Genomic DNA, 19,838 nt, shown 5'->3' with positions numbered 1-19,838 from the left:
CTTTCCCTTCTTCACAAGCCAAATGTCAAAGGGTTATGTCTAATTGCCTTAGCTAAGGGTTCAATAGTCATTGCGAACAATAACTGCCTAGTCCCCCACTGAAGACTAAAATTATGAAATCTAAAACCCTTAGTAAGAACTGCTGCCATTAGATTTTTATAAATTACTTGTATCCATTTAAGTTCTCCTGCATCCCAAATTTCTCCAGCTTGTAGAACAAATAGTTCTACTACACCTGGCCAGATGCTTTCTCTGCATCTAATGAAATCACTAAGCTATCTATTGCCTGCTTTTGGGGAAACATGGATGACATTTAACAAGATCCTAACATTGTTGCATAAGTTCCGGCCTCTTACAAACCCAGTCTGATCGCCCTGGATAATCAAAGGAAGGATTTTTTTCTAGATGCAACACCATATTTTAAACAACAGTTCCAAGTCTACATTTAAAATTGAGATTTGCCTATGGGATGCATATGCCTCTGGATTCTTACTTACCTTCAAAATTAAGGAGATATTTGCTCCCTGAAGTGACTGAGGCAACAGCTTCAAATGAATGGTTATACAAAGCAATCAAAGGATCTATTAGCAAGTCTTTAAATACAGACCCTGGAGCCTTACGAAATTGGAGATCCCCCCATTGCAAATATACACTTTCCCCTTTAGAAATGGGAGCGGTTAAGGTCGACCTTTGGTCTTCAAAGACTGTAGGAAGTTTAAAAGAGGAAAATCATTCCATGTGCATTAGTGCATCTCCACACTGACCTGTTTTTAAATAAATCAGCATAAAAGCTTTTAAATGCGCTATTAATATCCTCTGTCCTAAGCATCCTATTACCCTTGGAGTCAAGTACAGAGAAAATAGTCCTGAATCCACCTTCTTAGTAAGGAGAGCCAAATATCTACTGTTTATTTCCAAACTCATATTTTTGTTTGGCAAACTTTATATTCATTTTAGCACATTGAGTCAGCAAGGTATCTAGTGTCATTCAGATTGTGTTAATTTCTTTCAGCATTGAATGACTAGAATTCTTACCATACATTCTCTGTTTTGGCTAATTTTACTTCTCGCCGGTGCTGTTCCTCTAGCATTTTGTGCTTTGTGTTGGCCATGTACAAAATGACCAAAGGCTTTGCAAATCTCCCGTAGGATTGAAGGGCTGAACTCAGAGAGAATTGATTGGATAGAACAGATCAAATCTGGCTTTAAAATAAGGGAGAACATTATAATCCTTGAACAGACATGTATTAAATCTCCACATTCTAAACTGTGGATATATCCCCTGTATAAGAATTCCAGGAAGACAGGAGCCTGATCAGAGGTCACAATACTGACTATAAGAGCTGGAGACCACTGAATTTAATATTGTTTTTGGCATGAAAAACAAATTGATTCTAGTATTGCATTGATGGGGAGTGGAGATGATAAACTCTTCATCTTTAAGATGTAATGTTCTCCAATCCTGCAAATACGCCACTTCCTTGCATACCGATGCTAATGTTTTTACCTGCTGAGTGGATGGAATATTACTTATTGGAAGCTTGTCCATCAAAGGATTTAGATGGCAGTTGAAGTCCCCTCATTTGAAGGAGTTTGTTGATGCTAATTCAGCAAAATCTATAAATTTTACATAAATTTTAGTATTAAAACCAGGAGAATAATTTGGAGGGCCAGAGACATTCATTATTGAAACGCTTTTCCCATGCATCATTCCCTTAAGCACCAGTGATGTGGTATACAGTCTTTTTCTGTTGCAGGTACCCTTAAAGGAGCCAACTAATGATTTTGAATGCTAAAATAAAAAAACCGCACAAAACCATTGTTTTCCTCACCAAATGTGAGGCCTTAGGTGTACCCACAAACCTTCCATTATTATACAAAGGCGCCTTTCTCATCAAAAAAAGAGGAGGCAAGATATACCAAGGGGACAAAAACGAAACACCCTTTCTGTAATCTAGCCCCTCCTATCAAAACTGATGCTATACACCCACCTCCCAGCATTGATATTACTTGTGTTTATCCTGATCAGAGTAAAGGAGACCATAAGACATACACAGCCGTTATAAGTGCATGAATCAAAATGGAAAGGAAGAAGGATATTTCTCATAAGCCCTAGTATCATACAGCTTGCACAGTTTATTATTTAACTAAAAGAATATGCTGAGGAATATTTTTTTAATTAAGGTCATTAGGTTCCTGCATTCTTTAGGATGAAACTCATTGCAGTGCCCAGTTACCAGGTTGTCCTAGTCAGCATGATAAATACCAACACAGAATCAGGGAGGAATTATAATGAAAAGGGGCAGAGCCCAGATTTTACAGTCACATGCAATGTGCTATTCCAAATTGTTGCCTTCCACAGAGTTCAAGAAAGCCGAGGCTTTAGCCAGAGTGTCAGATGTCATTATAGAGTTGTCAAATGTCACCCTCAGTATGACAGTACGTCATTGTGCACCATTGGCCTCCATTCTTCTATTTCATCAAAACCCATAAGCCTTTGGTGTATCACTGCTAAGAAATCTTGAAAGAAAGAGACCTTCGCTCCATCATAGAGCAAAGCCCCATTACGTCTAGCTGCCCCCAGCACCTTTTGTCGATCCTTGAAATTATGAAAGTACACGATTATAGGACGGGGTCAAAGAACAAACAGCATAGGAACAGACCCTTCGGTCCATCAAGCCTGTGCCAATACATGGTTTCTATCCCTCTTCGCCTCCGGTTCATGTGTTTATCACGATACAACTTGAATGTTGTTAACGTGCCTGTTTCCACCACCTCCATTGGCAATACATTCCAGGCGCCTACCACCATCTGTGTGAAAACTTTCCTTGCACATCTCCACTAGACTTACCACCTCTTATCTTAAACCTGTGCCCTCTTGTAGTCAGCCCTTCCACCCTGGGAAAAAGCCTCTGACTATCCACCCTATCTATGCCCCTCATAATTTTGTACACTTCTACCAGGTTGCCCCTCAGCCTCCGTCTTTCCAGTGAAAACAATCCGAGTTTATCCAATCTCACCTAAAACCTTCCAGACCAGGCAACATCCTGGTAAACCTTCATTGTATCCTCTCCAAAGCGTCCACGTTCTTCTGGTAGCGTGGTGACCAGAACTGCACGCAATATTCCAAATGCGGCCGAACTGAAGTTTTATACAGCTGTAACATAACTTGCTCATTTTTATGTTTGATGTCCTGGCCAATGAAGGCAAGCATGCTGTATGCCTCCTTGACCACCTTATCCACCTGTGTTACCACTTTCAGGGATCTGTGGACACGTATGCCCAGATCCCTGTCTATGTCAATGCTCCTAAGGGTTCTGCCATTTACTGTATAATTCACGCCTGAATTTGATCTTCCAAAATACATCACCTCGCATTTGTCTGGATTGAACTCCATCTGCATTTCTCTGCCCAATTCTCAATCTACCTATATCCTGCTGTGTCCTTTGACAATCCTTGTCACTGTCTGCAACTCACCAATTTTCGTGTCATCCACAAACTTCAGACCACCTACATTCTCCTCCAAAGTCCCAGCACTGATTCCTGTGGAACACCACTAGTTACTGACTCCCATTTTGAAAAGCACCCTTCCACTGCTACTCTGTCTTCCATGACCAAGTAAGAAGTTTAACAACACCAGGTTAAAGTCGACCAAGTCAGTTCTGTATCCATTTAGCCAGCTCACCTGCTGGCTATCTCTAGGTCTCAGAGCCAACATATGGTGTTCCCTTTCTAATTTATTGCACCCAGATTTTGTTTCTATTTTGTGAAAGCATGGCAGCTAGTTCTTAAATTTAACTGGGAGCTTATCCTCAGCTCCTTCTGGCAAACAGACAATATGGAAATTTTTCCTCCAGCCTCGGTTCTCCAAATCATCTAGGAATTCTGACATATGGATTGTAAGCGGGCCTCCACCGAGGAAGTTGCATTTTCAAAAGTAACAATTCTCTCCTCTTCATCAAACCTTTTACAAGTATTCTGCAGTTCTACAATATGAGCACTGATATTCTGCGCTAATATACCAAGTTCCTCGTCAATGACTTAGTAGTATTAGTAGTTATCAGTCGTAACGACTTTTGAGAGTTCTGGATCAAGAGCCTGTTTCTTCACTAAGTCCATGTTGAGGAGTCAGCTACATTTCAGTTACTTCTGAATGCTCTTTTGTTGACAATTTTCTTACTATTTCTTGGCATTTTGTTAGCAACGTTTGATCAAAATCTTCCAAGGACATAATGCGGTAGATGCAGAAACGTCAAAGTGAATGGAGGGCCAAAGGCTTGACAATTGGGAATTTGAAAGAACAGTTCCAGTGAACTGAGGGAAGAGTTCTTTCCAGGCATGGATACAGAAGTAATTAGGATTTGGAGGATGGAGACTGATGCAAGGAATTTCAACCAATGTCCTCAAAAAAGAATTCTGCAAATCCATGTCTTGCTACTGAGATCCTGTCTGGAAAAATGACATACATGAGGGCATTAAAGAGAGTGCAGCAAAGTTTCATGAGAGTAATTCCCTGGATGAGGAATTTCAGTTACCTGGAGATTGGAGAAGCTGGGTCTCCTCTTCTTGGAGAAGAGAAGGTTGAGAAGAAACTTGATAAAATTGTCCAAACTTCTGTCATTTAGACAGGGCATGTAGGGAGAAGAACCAGATGACACCAATTTAAGGTGATTGGCAAAATGAACAATGGCAACATAAGGAATGCACTGCTCAAGAATGTAGTGGAGGCAGATTCAATTGTTTTCAGGGAACATTTAGCAGACTACAGGGTAAAGGCTGGGGAGTGACATGAAGTGAATTGCTGTTGCAAAGAGCTGATACAGACACAATGGGCTGATTGGTCTCCTGTGCTATAATTGTAGTGTGATAAATAGAAAAGGGGGAGGGACTGAATGGTCTCCTCTTTTGATAAACAGCACTGTTTTGTGACATGTTGCAGAGGAGTGCTGGGAACTGTCAAGCTCCCGGTAGGTGCTGTTGTCGTACGGATGTCATGTTAAACATTGGCCACACTGGGGCTTCATTAACCCTTCCATATCCTGTTACAATGACAAGGCAGTGCAGGAATTGCCAGAAAAATATTTGATGCATTGCACTCAGTCACGCATGTCAGGGTTTGTGCACTCTCTCTGATCCAGCAGATTTGTTTTGGGCTAGTTGTACATTGTGGCACTGTATTTTCAAACACTGAAACTGTTGGTTCCATTTTGTACAACTTGCTTATGTGAAGCAGGGGTTTCAGCAATGAAAACAAAATTCTGCATATGGAGGATGAATATTGACCATGATACGTACATGTGCTTATTGAAGATAGCCCCACATCTTAACAGAATTGTTGCTCAGCGACAGCAGAACATTTCTCATTAAATAAGTAAAATAAAAATAATATATGTATGTGTGGGAGCAATTGTATAATTAATTCTATCCAGAAAAAGTACTTGTGTTGAATTACAGGGACTCTGGAATTTTTATATCATGAGGGGATTTCAGAAGAAAAAAAAATGAGACCCCTATTTTACTGTTCACTGTAAAAGTTATATTTCAATTCACTTGGTGCTTTGTTTACATTATAGATTGGAGCTTCATTCAGTCAGGTAACAGTCTCAACATTTGTAGTGGATCTGAATCGGGTGAAGAAGACTGGTTCTATTGTCCAGGGTGTAGTTGAGGATGAAAAGCTGTTCAATCTGCCAGTGACAAAAGGAGCTGTGCTCAGACGTAACTACGAGAGGCCGCTGACCACATGCAGCAGGCCGCAAAGGTACAACAGTTTTTGTTCAGTTATAGCAAAGAGCAGCCCCTGTTTGTTTCAATGTCAATATTGTTCAAGTATAGGCTTCCGTTATTTTTGGTGCTTTATTTGCTGTTTTTGTGCAGTTGTGATTCACCAGGCATTGGTTTAGCTTTGACCAAGCTCCTTTCGCATCAAAAGGAGCAAAGGAGCACTGATATTAGAGAAGAGTGGAGCTACATTGAAGAAGTAATACTGCTTTCCTCTCTTGCCCACGACATTCACCATTTCAAAAATAGACATGTGCTTGACACTTTCACCTTCACTTTCACAATCTTTTAGTCTGAGGCTGGTAGAAAGAGCAGTGTCTGAACCGTATTACAAACTGGTCGATTTCAACTGGAGTTCATCACTTCTTCAGCATCACGTGGCACATCAATATCTGATGTTAACCCTCCTCAGTGCAACTGTGGTATTCCTCCTTTGTCTGTTTGTAATTACCCTGAGATCTGTACATCTACTAGTGGCTTATTACATGGAAATTGTAACGCACAAAAGGTCATTGGATCCAACCAGTCAGTGTTGCTGTTTATCCCCAACATGAACAAGTTTTGTTACCTTGTAACTACCCTGTTCTCATATCCCATTATTTTTCTTTCCTTCAACTACTTATCCAACTTGTTGAAAGTTTGTGCTCTACTTCACTTACTGTCTCATACCCCTATATTTAAAAGAAAAAAATATTGTGTGATAAATTATTGTAAACATTCAGGGTAGGCTTTTGCACCGATCCATCCTAAAGAAAAGTCTATCTGAGGTTTTATTTACTTGCTGATTAGTATGGGCAACATAGAATATGAAATACGTCATCTGATTTTTATCAATATAGAGGAAAGTATTCAGTGTACCAGTAGACTGCTTGGTAATGCACCCCAGTAAGCTGTTTTCCATTATTACTACATGTGACAGTCCTGAGGTCTAAGTACATCAACTGCTCTCTTTAAACTGCTAGACTCAAAACAAAAGTTTTGTATAGTTATCATTGCATCTTACTAAGATTCTGGTGGTGGAAAGAAGTGTCTTTGTCTAATTGCATAAAAATGTTAACATGCCAACGTTTTGTACTTCTCTGAAATCCTTCTTTAAACACAGAAACTTTGATCATATTAAATCACTGGGACATTTAATACCTCAGGTCCCTTGGTGTAAGTACACCTGGACCCCAATACTTTGGGATAGAATCATGTCTGATAATTTTAGGAGTTTCTCAAGTTGATCTAGTTCAGCTATTCTTCCCCCAGCCCCAGGTAAGCAAATGCAAACTGTTTTGTCTCACTAGTAAAGTGAAGGAGGAGCCAGAGAGTGAAGGGCGCATTCCGAGCGGGGAAGAGGAGAAAGATGACAAGGAATCAACGGCAGAAATTCGAAACCCAGAGGAATACAAGGAGATCTTTCAGCCACAAAATGCCATTGGTCAGTAAGATAACTTTGTCTCTATTCCTGGTTTTGTTTACATTTAATATGCAAAATATTTTATGCAATTAGTAAAACCACTCCAGTGGAAAAACTGTTCTCAAGACTTGAGGTTTTTTGGAAAAGCTGATATATCTGAGAAATATGTCTTTGCCTGTGTCAAGGTCACATATCAGTTTATTGTTCTTATCTGTGTCTATTAATTTCAACTGATATTACATACTGGAGGCCTTTTGGCCCATTTGTATCTGTGCTGGTTGGCAAAGAGCTACTCAGCTTAACCCCACCTTCCTGCATGAGGTTTGTGCCCTTGTATGTCACAGTTCTCATGTGTACATCTGTGTACTTTTAAATATGCTGAGTGTTTCTCCCTTTACTAGCCTTTCAGGCAGTGAACTTGAGGTCCTTTCCACTGAGTGGAAAAAAATGTATTCCTCATCTCCCCTTTAACCCTTCTACCAATTACTTTTAAATTTAATGTCCGCTGGTTTTTGACCCCTCTGCTAAGGTAAGTAGAATATCTCTATTTACTATATTAATTTTATGTACCTTAATCAAGTCATCCCTCAACCTCCTCCATTTCCAAGGAAAACGACCCCACCATTCCACTCTTTTTTCCATCTATAACATTTTCCAGTCCTAATAATATCCTCGTAAATCTACTGTGCACTCCTTATAGTGCAGTCCCATCTTTTTTCATAATGTGATGACCAAAATTGTACACAGTTCCCAAGCTGTGGTCTAACTACTGTTGTAATAAAAACAAAGTGGTGGAAACCCCAACAGGCCTGGCAGCATCTGTGGAGAGAGAAACAGAGTAATCCTTCAAGTCCAAATGACCCTTGGTGTTCTAGATGATCCTAGCGTAAGTTCCCCACTCTTTTATTTTATTCCATTGGCTAATAAAGGAAAGCATGCCATATGCTAGCTAAATCACCATATCAATTTGTCCTGCTCTATTTTAGAAACCCTTGGACATGGCCCTCCAAAGTCCCTCTGTTCCTTCACATTAGTCCTTCCATTTATTGTGTATTCCCTTGCCTTGTTGCATCTCCTAAAATGCATTAACTTATGCTTCTCTGAATTGAATTCCACTTTTCACTTTCCTGCCCAACTGACCAGACCATTTATATCTTCTTGCAGTCTAATGCTTTCTGCTTCACTATCAACCAAGTAGCCAATTTTTGTCTCATCTGCAAACTTCTCAGCATGCTCCCTACACTGAGTTGAAATCATGAATGTAAACTATTAAATGCAAGGGACCGAGTATTGAGACCTGTGGAAACCAACTGGCAACAATCTTCCAGTCTCAAAAGCACCTGTCTGCCATTATCCTTTACTCCCTGCCTCTTGGGACAATGTTGGATCCAATTTGCTACTCTGATTGCACAGACTTGTACTTTTTGATCCATCAGCCACATGGAACTTTGTCAAAAGCCTTTCTGAAATCCATGTAGATTAAAACCATCCTCATCAACCCTTGTCACTTCAAAAACTTTTAATAAGGTTGGTCAGACATGACCTTCCTTCAACTAATGCCTGCTAAGTACCCTTGATTAATCTATGCTTTTCTAAATGAAGGTGTATACTGACCCTCAGAACTGTTTCCAATAATGTGCCCACAACTGGAGGTAACTGTCTTAGCACTGAGGTTATCTCCTCTTTCCATTTAAACAGGGCTACAACCTCCAATCCTCTGGCACCACTCCTGTATGTGGAGATGCCGGCGTTGGACTGGGGTAAACACAGTAAGAAGTTTAACAACACCAGGTTAAAGTCCAACAGGTTTATTTGGTAGCAAAACCACACAAGCTTTCGGAGCTGCAAGCCCCTTCTTCAGGTGCGTGGGAATTCTGTTCACAAACAGAGCATATAAAGACACAAACTTAATTTACATGAATAATGTAACAATGGAGAGTGCAGGAGAGCATGCCAGGAGCAACACCTGACATACCTAGAAATGAGGTGTCAATCTAGTGAGGCTAAGACACAGGACTACTTGCATGCCCAATAGCATAACCAGCAGGCAATAGACAGAGCTAAGTGATCTCACAATCCATAGATCAGAACAAAGCTCTGCAGTCCTTCCACATCCAGTCATAAATGGTGGTGGACAATTAAACAACCAACAAGGAGTCATAGAGGTTTACAGCATGGAAACAGGCCCTTCAGCCCAACTTGTCCAAGCCCCTTCTTCAGGTGAGTGGGAATTCTGTTCGACAATCACCAGGCATGACTGTTCTCTTCCTGTTGAGGAGCACTTCAGCGGTCACGGGCATTCGGCCTCTGATATTCGGGTAAGCATTCTCCAAAGGCGGCCTTCGCGACACACGACGGCGCAGAGTCGCTGAGCAGAAACTGATAGCCAAGTTCCGCACACACGAGGACGGCCTCAACCGGGATATTGGGTTCATGGCACACTATTTGTAACCCCCACAGAGTTTCACTGGCTGTCTTGTCTGGAGACAATACACATCTTTTTAGCCTGTCTTGATGCTCTCTCCACTCACATTGTTTTGTTTCTTAAAGACTTGATTAGTTGTAAGTATTCGCATTCCAACCATTATTCATGTAAATTGAGGTTGTGTCTTTATATGCTCTGTTTGTGAACAGAATTCCCACTCACCTGAAGAAGGGGCTTGCAGCTCCGAAAGCTTGTGTGGCTTTTGCTACCAAATAAACCTGTTGGACTTTAACCTGGTGTTGTTAAACTTCTTACTGTGACCACTCCTGTAGTCAGGGATGAATGAAATATAATGGCCAGAGCCTCTGCAACTGCCTACCTTGCTTTTAGCAACGTGAGATTTTTATTTTCAAAGACTTCAAACCCATAACTTATTTTATTTCATGGGATGTGGAGTAGGGGATCAAAAAATGGGTCAGAAAAGCTAGCTGGATGGCTAGTTAAGTGGAGATCATCGTGAGTGCCGTCTTTTTGTGAAGGTAGCTACAAGTATTAAGAGCCTTATCCACATCCTCCACCACACAAAGGTTATTTTTATGGACCCTTTCCTTGGTGATCTTTTTACTCTCTATAAAACATTTTTTTCCTTGATTTTATTTGCCGGACATTTTTTGCAGCTTTTGTGTTCCTAATTTCCCTTTTAATTTCCTGCACTTTATTTAGCTCTGTGTCTGACAAGCTTCCCTTTCTTGTCTTATCTTGCCCTCTATGTACTTTGTTATTCAGGGATCTAGATTTGGCTGTTCCACTCATTTTTCTTTGTGGGAGCCTGTTTACGCTGAACTATTAAATCTCCTGAATTGCCTCCCATTACTCTAACATTGATTTACCTTCAAGTAGCTGTATTCAGTTCACTTTTGCTGAATCACTTCTCAGCTTAGTAAAATTGGCACCCCCCACTACCCAATTTAGAACCTTTGCTCCAATTTTATTTTTGTTGCTTTCATAATGTTGATAAATCTTAACTGAATTATGATCACAACCACAGAAGTGCTCTCCTACTTGTATTTCTTTCAAATACCTAGCTTCATCCCATAAAATTAAACCCAAATTTCTTCTCCAACACCCCCGCCCCCAACACTTGTTGGGCTTGCCACATACAGGCTGTTAGATTCAAGAATTCGTTGACACCTTGTGGTAAATCTCTGGTACAAGTGTACGAGTTTATTAGGAGTTCCTTCTCTGTGACTCTTACAAGATGTTCACAGACTGCTCTATTGTTCTCTCTCTCACAAGTATTATTATACATTATCGTAGAGAACACCGATTCACATTCATTGGTTAATTAAACACATTTGCAGAGATGGCTAATTGGTTCTGACCTCTGATCATGTATTGTTCACAAGATAATAGTCTCAGCCAAGGCTAGCTGATCATGAGCTGGGAATGTGCTCAATACATCTCAGCATGTTGTAACCTTGTAACATGCCCCAGCTGCAAGTGAAACCTGAACCTCAGCAGGATTTATCCCATGAGAAAGTGTTAATACAAATACATTGTAGAAACTGTTATAAAAGGTATAAAGAAAAAATAAAATGAAACAGTTGGCTTCCTACAGGCTGAAAAAGTTCTCGCGAATACAATTTAGGAATTCCGTGCTCTTTTTACACATTGTATTCCAGTTAATATTAGGGTTTTTGAATTCCCCTACTATTAAGCATTTGTCAGAAATTTTCCTCCAAATATGCTCCTCCATCTCCCTTGGACTGTTTAGAGGCCATTGGACACTCCCGTCTGTATGATTGTATCTCTGTGTGTTCATTATTGCATCCCATATTGCTTCATTTGATAATCCTTCTAACATCTCATCGTTTCTCACAACTGTAATTGTTTCTTTAATCAATATTGCCACTCCACCCCTTTTTTAAAAATTCCCTTTCCATCTCATCTGAAAACCCTGTAATTATGTACATTAAGCTGCCATTCGTGAGTCGCAAGTAATGTTTCATTAATAGCTAAAACATGCTTCCACATGTTGATCTGTGCCCTTAGCTTATCTGCCTTATTCACTATACTCCTTGCATTTGGTATGTACCATTAAGGACAACCAAACTTCTTTTCTCTATTTTTCAATGCTTCTTTGCTCTGCCCTCTATTTGCAAAAACCCTTCAAACTGAGTTTGCATTGCTGAATCTGGTTGTGCATTTTACCCAGACGTACCAGTATATTGCTACCTGAATAGTCCAGAGCGATGGGATACTAATTGCGCTCTATTATGTAGAACTAATTGGTTTGGGGCGCACAGTGGTATTAAAATGAATATCAGAAAACATAAAAGTAAAATTATGAGAGCAAATATCTTAATATGTATTTGAAAATATACGTTGAAATGTTATTGCCTTCTCTCATTGGGGTGTTCTTGTGGCAGCTCGGACCCCACCTCGGAGGACTGATCCCTTTCCTGCTCCCCCAGAGGATGGTAAGCCACTTTTGGATCACTTTTAACATTTACATTTGTGTAGAACTTTAGTGCAGTTGTCAAGTCACTGTATCGAACCTTCTACCTCTGAAAAAAGCATTATTGACCCTGACAAACTCATTTTAATTTGATGTTTTTAAGTTTCCTTTGTACTTTGATTTCTGTTCGGGCTGTTCCCCCTCCTTTTGGGGAGCTGCCCCTTTTTACTTTGTCCTGACTTAATCTGAGTTTGTTTATTTGGTTTGACCTAAAAAAGAGGGCAAGTGACTGTCCCTGGTTATACTGAGCTAGACTTCGGTTCCAGATAGTTGGTAGGCCATCAGTTGTGTACATGATGACTTTGTTTCAGGCCATTTTCATCTCTTGCTGTAATTTTTTTTTACTCCATTAGATGGGAGGTTTGTTGATCTCTGTTGTGTTGAGTACATTTCCATTCACCACACTAGGTGGCACTTGACTACATAAATTAAGTGAAGCTGCTATTCAAGTTTCAATCTAAAGACTCCTTCATTTATACTTGTATTCCATTGTCATACTATAGCTGAAATGTTTTTCCATACAATTTTGGTTGATTTCAAAATTTAAAAAAATATCCTATTCCTTTTTCTTGAAGTTTATTGAACTCATTATTTATCTCATTTCCGTATATCTTGAACTCTTCCCCACCTTTTCACTCTGAGCAGATGCTAAATAATGAACTACAAATATCAAACTGTTTGTGAAAATATTGTGTATAAATGCATGCAGTAGTTTATTGGTACTCAATGGGCTGTGTTTAATGTTCTTCTCTTTAGTGCTGGACTTTATACATTATGTCAATATTTTGTGTAGATACTGTTTCGGTGAAGGAAGTTGAGAAAGTAACTGCTCTAACAGAGATGCATTCTCCTGCAGTGAAAAGATTACAGGTTAGTAATGCAATCTGTGGAAGATGTTTTATCATCACTCGTATCTTGAAAACCAGTTCTACCAAGCTAGTTAGTTCTGAAGAAAGGTCCTTGACCTGAAATGGTAACTCATTTTCCCCCTCCACATGCTGCTAGATCTGCTGAGTATTTCCAGCATTTTCTGTTTGTACTTCAAATTTCCAGCATCCACAATAGATTAATTTTGTTTTAAATATTTAATGATTTCAGAAGCTGGTACATGTGCAGAATGTATGATCCAAGCAATGTATTATCTTGTTTTTCTTTAATTTCTCTCTTCTCCAGGGACTCTGACTCTCACTGAGATATAGTCCCAACAGCTGCCAATATATTGCATATTTGATCTATGTTAATGCATGAACCTGTGGAACAAATGTTGACCATATTCTTTTACCACCTGTAACAGGTCCAATATATCACTAGAACAGTGGTAATTGAGTAGCAGGAGTTAAGACATGGCTAGTTTTCTTAATTTCCCCACCTTTAGGCCCAACAGCATCATCCCCCATCTGCCCCCCCCCCCCCCCTCCCCTCCCCTCAAATTAGATGATCTAATTCAGTACAGACCTACAATCAAATCTGGAATCTTGCAGTCCTTTTGGGTTAATGCCACACCACATAATACATTTATCCACTGAGCTAATGGGGAAATCCTCATTCCTATTTTCTGCTGGATGTCTAAGCTGTGGATATATTGTCAAATATTGACAAAATGACATGCTTTCTTATTTCAAGCAATCTAACAATCTCTAGTCACATTAGAGCAGGTGGCTGTTTTTGATGTTGTTGAAACACAGGCTAGTGAAACCATTTAATTCTCTTGAGTAGTTGGACCAAAGTGATCAATTTAGGGTCTTGCAGTCTTGGGATTAGGTTTTATCACTCCACTTAGCTCCCTATCTGAGGATCCAAGCTCCTTCAAGCTTAGCCACAGGATTTGCAGTTTGAAGAGTGATTGCTTCCTTGGACAAAATTGAGGACTGCCTTAAATGCTGGCAACTTTGATTTTTTTTTGCTTAGCTTGTTTGATGCAGAGCACTGATCGTTATGTATTTGGCTGCTCTGCCACGCGCTTAAGTCATCTGCACTATAACCAACAACAAGTGGAAAGGCTATATCTTCAGTTTGCCAAGGAGGGCTACAATGTTTCATTGTCTGGCAAGCATAGGCTTGGTAAAACACAGAAGAAGGTGATGAATGATAAATGGGGTCCAGCTTTCTTGAGAATTTCATCAGACATAGGTGGTGTATTATATCTAAGTAGTGAGATTGAATCACACCCCGGACATCTGTTTTGTAATGTTCACAGCAAGCTTTTGCGAGCAGTGTTCATTCATACTGTATCTGACAATTCTGCAAAGGGAGAACCAGTGGGCATTGTGTTGTCAAGGATAGTACATAGGTTGCGGATATCAAGGAATTCTTGATGTGAAGTGCCAGCAGGGTTAGCAAACATGTTAGTGGGTTTTTGTAAAACTGATGAAAGTTTTCCCAATTCTGGGCATATTGTTGTATCATTCCTCAGAAGTAACTGACATCTAAGCACCTCTACTTAAACAGATCATAATGATTGTTTGGGTAACGGAGCTACATTGAAGTTCCTGCATTTAATCATCATCTATTCAAAAATCACATTGGAGAGCCTAATAATAAATCCTCTTCAGACTTGGTCCTTTGCTGGCTTCTGAAAGAAAATAGTTGTTACTTTTTGAATGGCTCAATCTGCTAAACATTTCTGAAGAGGAAAAGCTATAGCTTGAATTAAAAGGTTTTCATTGCAGCCTTTCGAGCAGAAGCATTGCGGCATCAGGAAAAAATAAATGTATAATTGCAAGGAACTCTGAATTTTCATGTTCAACAATTTGAAGATGTTGAGCCAAAAAGGCCTCATGATAGATTACTGGGCAAGCCACTGACTACATTAAAATGATTTGAAACCAGTTCTAAAAGAAGGAATGCTTGAATTTTCAGGGCAGTGTATCTGGGAGAATTATCTAAACGTCCAGACTGCTGCCCCTCGTTTGATTTTTTTTTAATGATCAGACTTTTTTTTCTCCCTGTTGTTCTGATTAGTACCAAAACATTGTACCAGTCAACAGATTTGTTTTAGATGATCATATTCACATTAACTGATGGTACAAGGACTGGGGGGGTGACAAATTTTAGGTTTTGGGCAAGAGATGCTGTAAAGAAGAACTTTTTAGGCAGCAAAACTCTGGTGCAGCCGCGCTTGGAGTATTGCGTACAGTTCTGGTCGCCGCATTATAGGAAGGATACGGAAGCATTGGAAAGGGTGCAGAGGAGATTTACCAGGATGTTGCCTGATATGGTGGGAAGGTATTATGAGGAAAGGCTGAGGGACTTGAGATTGTTTTCGTTAGAGAGAAGAAGGTTAAGAGGTGACTTAATAGAGGCATACAAGATGATCAGAGGATTAGATAGGGTGGATAGTGAGAGCCTTTTTCCTCAGATGGTGATGGCTAGCACGAGGGGACATAGCTTTAAATTGAGGGATGATAGATATAGGACAGATGTCAGAGGTAGGTTCTTTACTCAGAGAGTAGTAAGGGCGTGGAATGCCCTGCCTGCAGCAGTAGTGGACTCGCCAACATTAAGGGCATTTAAATGGTCATTGGATAAACATATGGATGATATTGGAATAGTGTAGGTTAGTTGGGCTTTAGATTGGTTTCACAGGTCGGCGCAACATCGAGGGCCGAAGAACCTGTACTGCGCTGTAATGTTCTATGTTCAAATAGTAATGAGCTGGAGCTACCTATGAGGGCGGTGGGTGGAAGTGAAGACAATTAATGATGCCACAACGAAATTGCGCGGCCACTGGGGGGGAAATAAACTTGTACGGTTACAGGAATAGAGTGGGGAGTTGGAATGATTGGATTGCTGTGCAAACAAGAAGGGAGATTCCTACCTGAATGGCTGTAAATTGGGAGAGGGAAGTGTGCAGCGGGACCTGGGTGTCCTTGTGCATCAGTCACTGAAGGTAAGCATGCAGGTGCAGCAGGCGGTGAAGAAGGCAAATGGTATGTTGGCCTTCATGGCGAGAGGTTTCGAGTACAAGAGCAGGGTTGTGTTGTTGTAATTATACAGGGTCTTGGTGAGGCCACACCTAGAGTATTGTGTACAGTTTTGGTCTCCTTTTCTGAGGAAGGATGTTCTTGCTTTCGAGGGAGTGTAGCAAAGGTTTATCAGGCTGATTCTGGGGATGGTGGATGTATGAGGAGAGATTGACTAGGTTAGGATTGTTTTCGCTGGAGTTCAGATGAATGAAGGGAGATCTCATAGAAACATATAAAATTCTAACAGGACTGGTCAGGGTAGATACAGGGAGGATGTTCCTGATGGTGGGGGAGTCCAGAACCAGGGGTCACAGTCTGAGGATTCAGGGTAGACCATTTAGGATGGAAGTGAGGAAATATTTCTTCACCCAAAGAGTGGTGAACCTGTGGAATTCATTACCACAGGAAGTAGTTGATGCCAAAACATTGAATGTATTCAAGAGACGGCTAGGTATAGCACATAGGATGAATGGGATCAAAGGTTATGGGGAGAAAGCAAGATTAGGCTATTGAGTTGGACGATCAGCCATGATTGTAATGAATGGCGGAGCAGGCTCAAAGGGCCAAATGGCCTCCTCCTGCTCCTATCTTCTACGTTCAGAGATCCGGCATGAACTTGATGGACTGAATAGCCTCCTTTGTGCCATAATGATTCTATAAACCTCTATTTAAAAAGCTATTTTCATGCACATCTGATAGCAAAACAAATTTCAGAAAATAATAGGAAACTAAAACATTAAAATGAATATCTTGTGTATTGCAATTATGCGTTGCTGTATTTCCAGTGCGAATAGCACTTCGCAACCATCTGTGACTAAATAATTGGCCATCCTCCTTAATATCTCCTTCCTTCCTTTTGTTTCCATTTTAAAAAACTATGCCTCTGAAGTATTTTGGGACTTTAAAAGAAATGTGGTATATAAATGCATGTTGCTGTAATAATGTTACTACTAGTGGTGGGGTTAATTATTTGTCAGAATAAAATGAATTTTAGTAACAGGGATTTTTTACATTTTTTTGGAATTAAAGAATGATGATTGGATTTTGATCCAAATATGTCTGTGCAGCTTGGTGTTGCATGGGATCTCCTGATTTTCTTTGGGATATTTTGGTTTCTTAGAGCTGCATTCTTGATGTAACTCTGGTTGACTAGAATAGATACTATTTGAAGTTTGGGACTTTCCCAGTTTTGTAATGAGTGGTTAATGATGTGGTGAGAAATAATATGGAGCAGTCACCATCCAGACTGTTGAAACTGTGTTCTCTTTTAGCCAGATCAGCTGAACTTTCCTCCAACAGCAACTTCCACTCCCATCAACCAGCCTGAAGAACCAATAATCCCGATCGCTAAAAATGAGCCCATTGGGTTGAAGGTGGCAGACTTTCTCCCAGTAAGTGGTGTTTAGTGATTTCCCTTTGGGTAATTTAGTTTTTCTTTGCAGTTGCATGTTCTCTGCTTCTGTTCTGTACAAGCTCTTGCTGTCTGAAGGCAGCAGTAATATTACAGTTGACTGTAATATAAACCAGATCTGCTGCTGTGATCAATATCCAGTAACTTGTTTGTGATCTGTAGTCGAGGTCAGATGAGGCCAGAATTCCACTTGGCTGGTTTTGCCCATCCTTGCTGTTTGAACGCGTACTCTAAAGGTACCTTGCAATCTTAATGCATGAATCTGTACACTTAAAGCAATGTGCGCCCATCTGTTTTGAATCTGTACACTAAAGAAGCATTTGCACATTGGCTAATTTGGTTCTGGATATAGATGTGAGACCAACTGTAAGACTCCACCTGGGTTAAAACTTTGGTAGATGAAGAATAACACATGGTGACGGAGACCCCCAGTAAGTAAATCTTTGTTTTAAAAATCATATCCTATCCATAAAGGAAGCTCCAATTCCTCACTATTTTGGTGCTGATAGAAGATAAAGTCTTAAAGTTTAAGAGCTTTGAATAATATGAAACTGCTTATTTGTATTGTGTCTGATCGCATTGAAAAACCTCAGCACCATGCATGGAATTTTGAAATGCTGGGATTATTATGTAAGTATGGAGGCTACCAACCTGAGTAATAGTTCAGAGAGCAAAGATCATGTGACCAAGGAGTGCAAAAGTTTAAGAGTTATTTTCCTCCTGTGCACTTAGCATTTCATAGTTTTTTTATTAGGTGGTTGCCCTAAATTATGAATGGGGAAGTCGACAGCAGCGGCTCCTGTCAATTCAGCAAACTCAGTGATTTTCTTATTGTATTGAGTTGTTTTAATTTATAAAATATTTATCCAGCCTCAGAATAATAAATTGGCAGATTTGAGTGACGAAGACGCTGTGAGCCAAATCCGGAAAGGACATGACACCATGTGCGTAGTATTAACAAGTCGATTCAAGAATCTAGACACTGTGAGAGCTGTATGGACTACTGGAGACGTCAAGGTCAGTGCAGTGATTTTTAATATGTAGTGACACATTTACTCTTAATAAAATAATGGTGTACACCTGGGGGGAATAAAAAAATCAGTTCCTTATTTTCTCCCCGTGCCTGTCCCAAACCCTTCCCCAGTTTAATGGGATTATTTTTTGGTGCAGTGGTTGACAATCAACATTGGAATTTCTAATTTGTCAACTGATTCCTACCTGGGGTCTGTACTGCACAGCTGCAGCCCAAATGTTGTCTATAAATTGGGCATGTCAATAACCTTTCTACTTTTTGTTTATTTGAATTCTGTACCTTTGAATATTCGCTGCAAACATTGACTTCTGACCTGAGTTGAATTGAAATCATAGAATCCCTACAGTGCAGAAGGAGGCCATTTGGCCCATCAAGTCTACACTGACCACAATTCTCTCTCTCTCTCTCTCTTTCCCCCCCCCCCCCCCCTTCCTCGTAACCCCAAGTATTTACCCTGCTAATCTTCCTGGAACTAAGGGTCAATTTATCATGGCCAGTCTGCCTAACCTGCACATCTTTGGATTGATCTTCTATTGTTACATATGTTGGATTACAGTGAAAAGTATTCTCTCTTGCTATACAGCCAAAACTTAGTGTTCATAGAGTACATAGGAAAGAAGGAAATGATAGGGTGCAGAAGATAGTATTGCAGTTACCAATAGGGTAGCGAGAATAATCAGCTTAATATGTGATAGGACCATTCAAAAGTATAATGTCAGCAGGAAAGAAGCTGTTCTTGACTCGGTCGGTATGTGTTTTCAGACTTTTATATTTTTTTCCCCGATGGACGAGAGTATGTCATGGGTGCGTGAGGTCCTTGATTATGCTGACTGCTTTCCTGAGGTAACAGGAAGTGTAGTCAGTGGATGGGAGGCTGGTTTGCGTGATGGACTGGGCTGAGTTTACAATTTTTTGCAGTTTCTTAGAGCAGGAGCCATACCAAGCTGTGATACATCCTGACAGGGTGTTTTCTATGGTGCAAGGGTAAAAGCTGGTGAGAGTTGTAGCGGGCGTGCAAATTTCCTTAGCCTTCTGAGAAAGTAGAGGCGTTGGTGGGCTTTCTTAACTACAATGTTGGCGTGGAGGGACCAGGACAGATTGTTGGTGATCTGAACAACTAGAAACACTTTGAGGTGCAATTTGTTTGATCTGAAGAAAACCTATGTTATTATTCTCAGCAGAGATTTTAAAAATAACCAATGTGCTTGCAATTATTAATCTAATCCCAAACACTTACACACCCTTGAGAGCATGAAAGGAGTTACCTTGAAGAGAAAAAAATAGCCTTGAAATAGTATACTTT

At 40.2% G+C, this 19,838-nt stretch overlaps 1 protein-coding gene across 1 annotated transcript in view; it reads left to right on the top strand.

The window, feature by feature from the left end:
* Positions 1–19,838, top strand: part of katnb1 (katanin p80 (WD repeat containing) subunit B 1) — a 58,178-nt gene that overhangs the window by 23,690 nt on the left and 14,650 nt on the right. Inside the window, exons 10-15 of the mRNA XM_078211099.1 lie at positions 5,574–5,761; positions 7,071–7,204; positions 12,038–12,088; positions 12,920–12,996; positions 17,363–17,482; positions 18,373–18,519. Of these exons, the coding sequence (XP_078067225.1) occupies positions 5,574–5,761; positions 7,071–7,204; positions 12,038–12,088; positions 12,920–12,996; positions 17,363–17,482; positions 18,373–18,519 (717 nt within the window). The remainder of the gene's footprint in view (positions 1–5,573; positions 5,762–7,070; positions 7,205–12,037; positions 12,089–12,919; positions 12,997–17,362; positions 17,483–18,372; positions 18,520–19,838) is intronic.

Source organism: Mustelus asterias, chromosome 4 (genome assembly GCF_964213995.1).
Source record: "Mustelus asterias chromosome 4, sMusAst1.hap1.1, whole genome shotgun sequence".
NCBI classification, from domain to species: Eukaryota; Metazoa; Chordata; class Chondrichthyes; order Carcharhiniformes; family Triakidae; genus Mustelus; species Mustelus asterias.
Note: the sequence above shows the minus strand (reverse complement) of the source record. Positions and strands in the feature narration are given on the sequence as shown.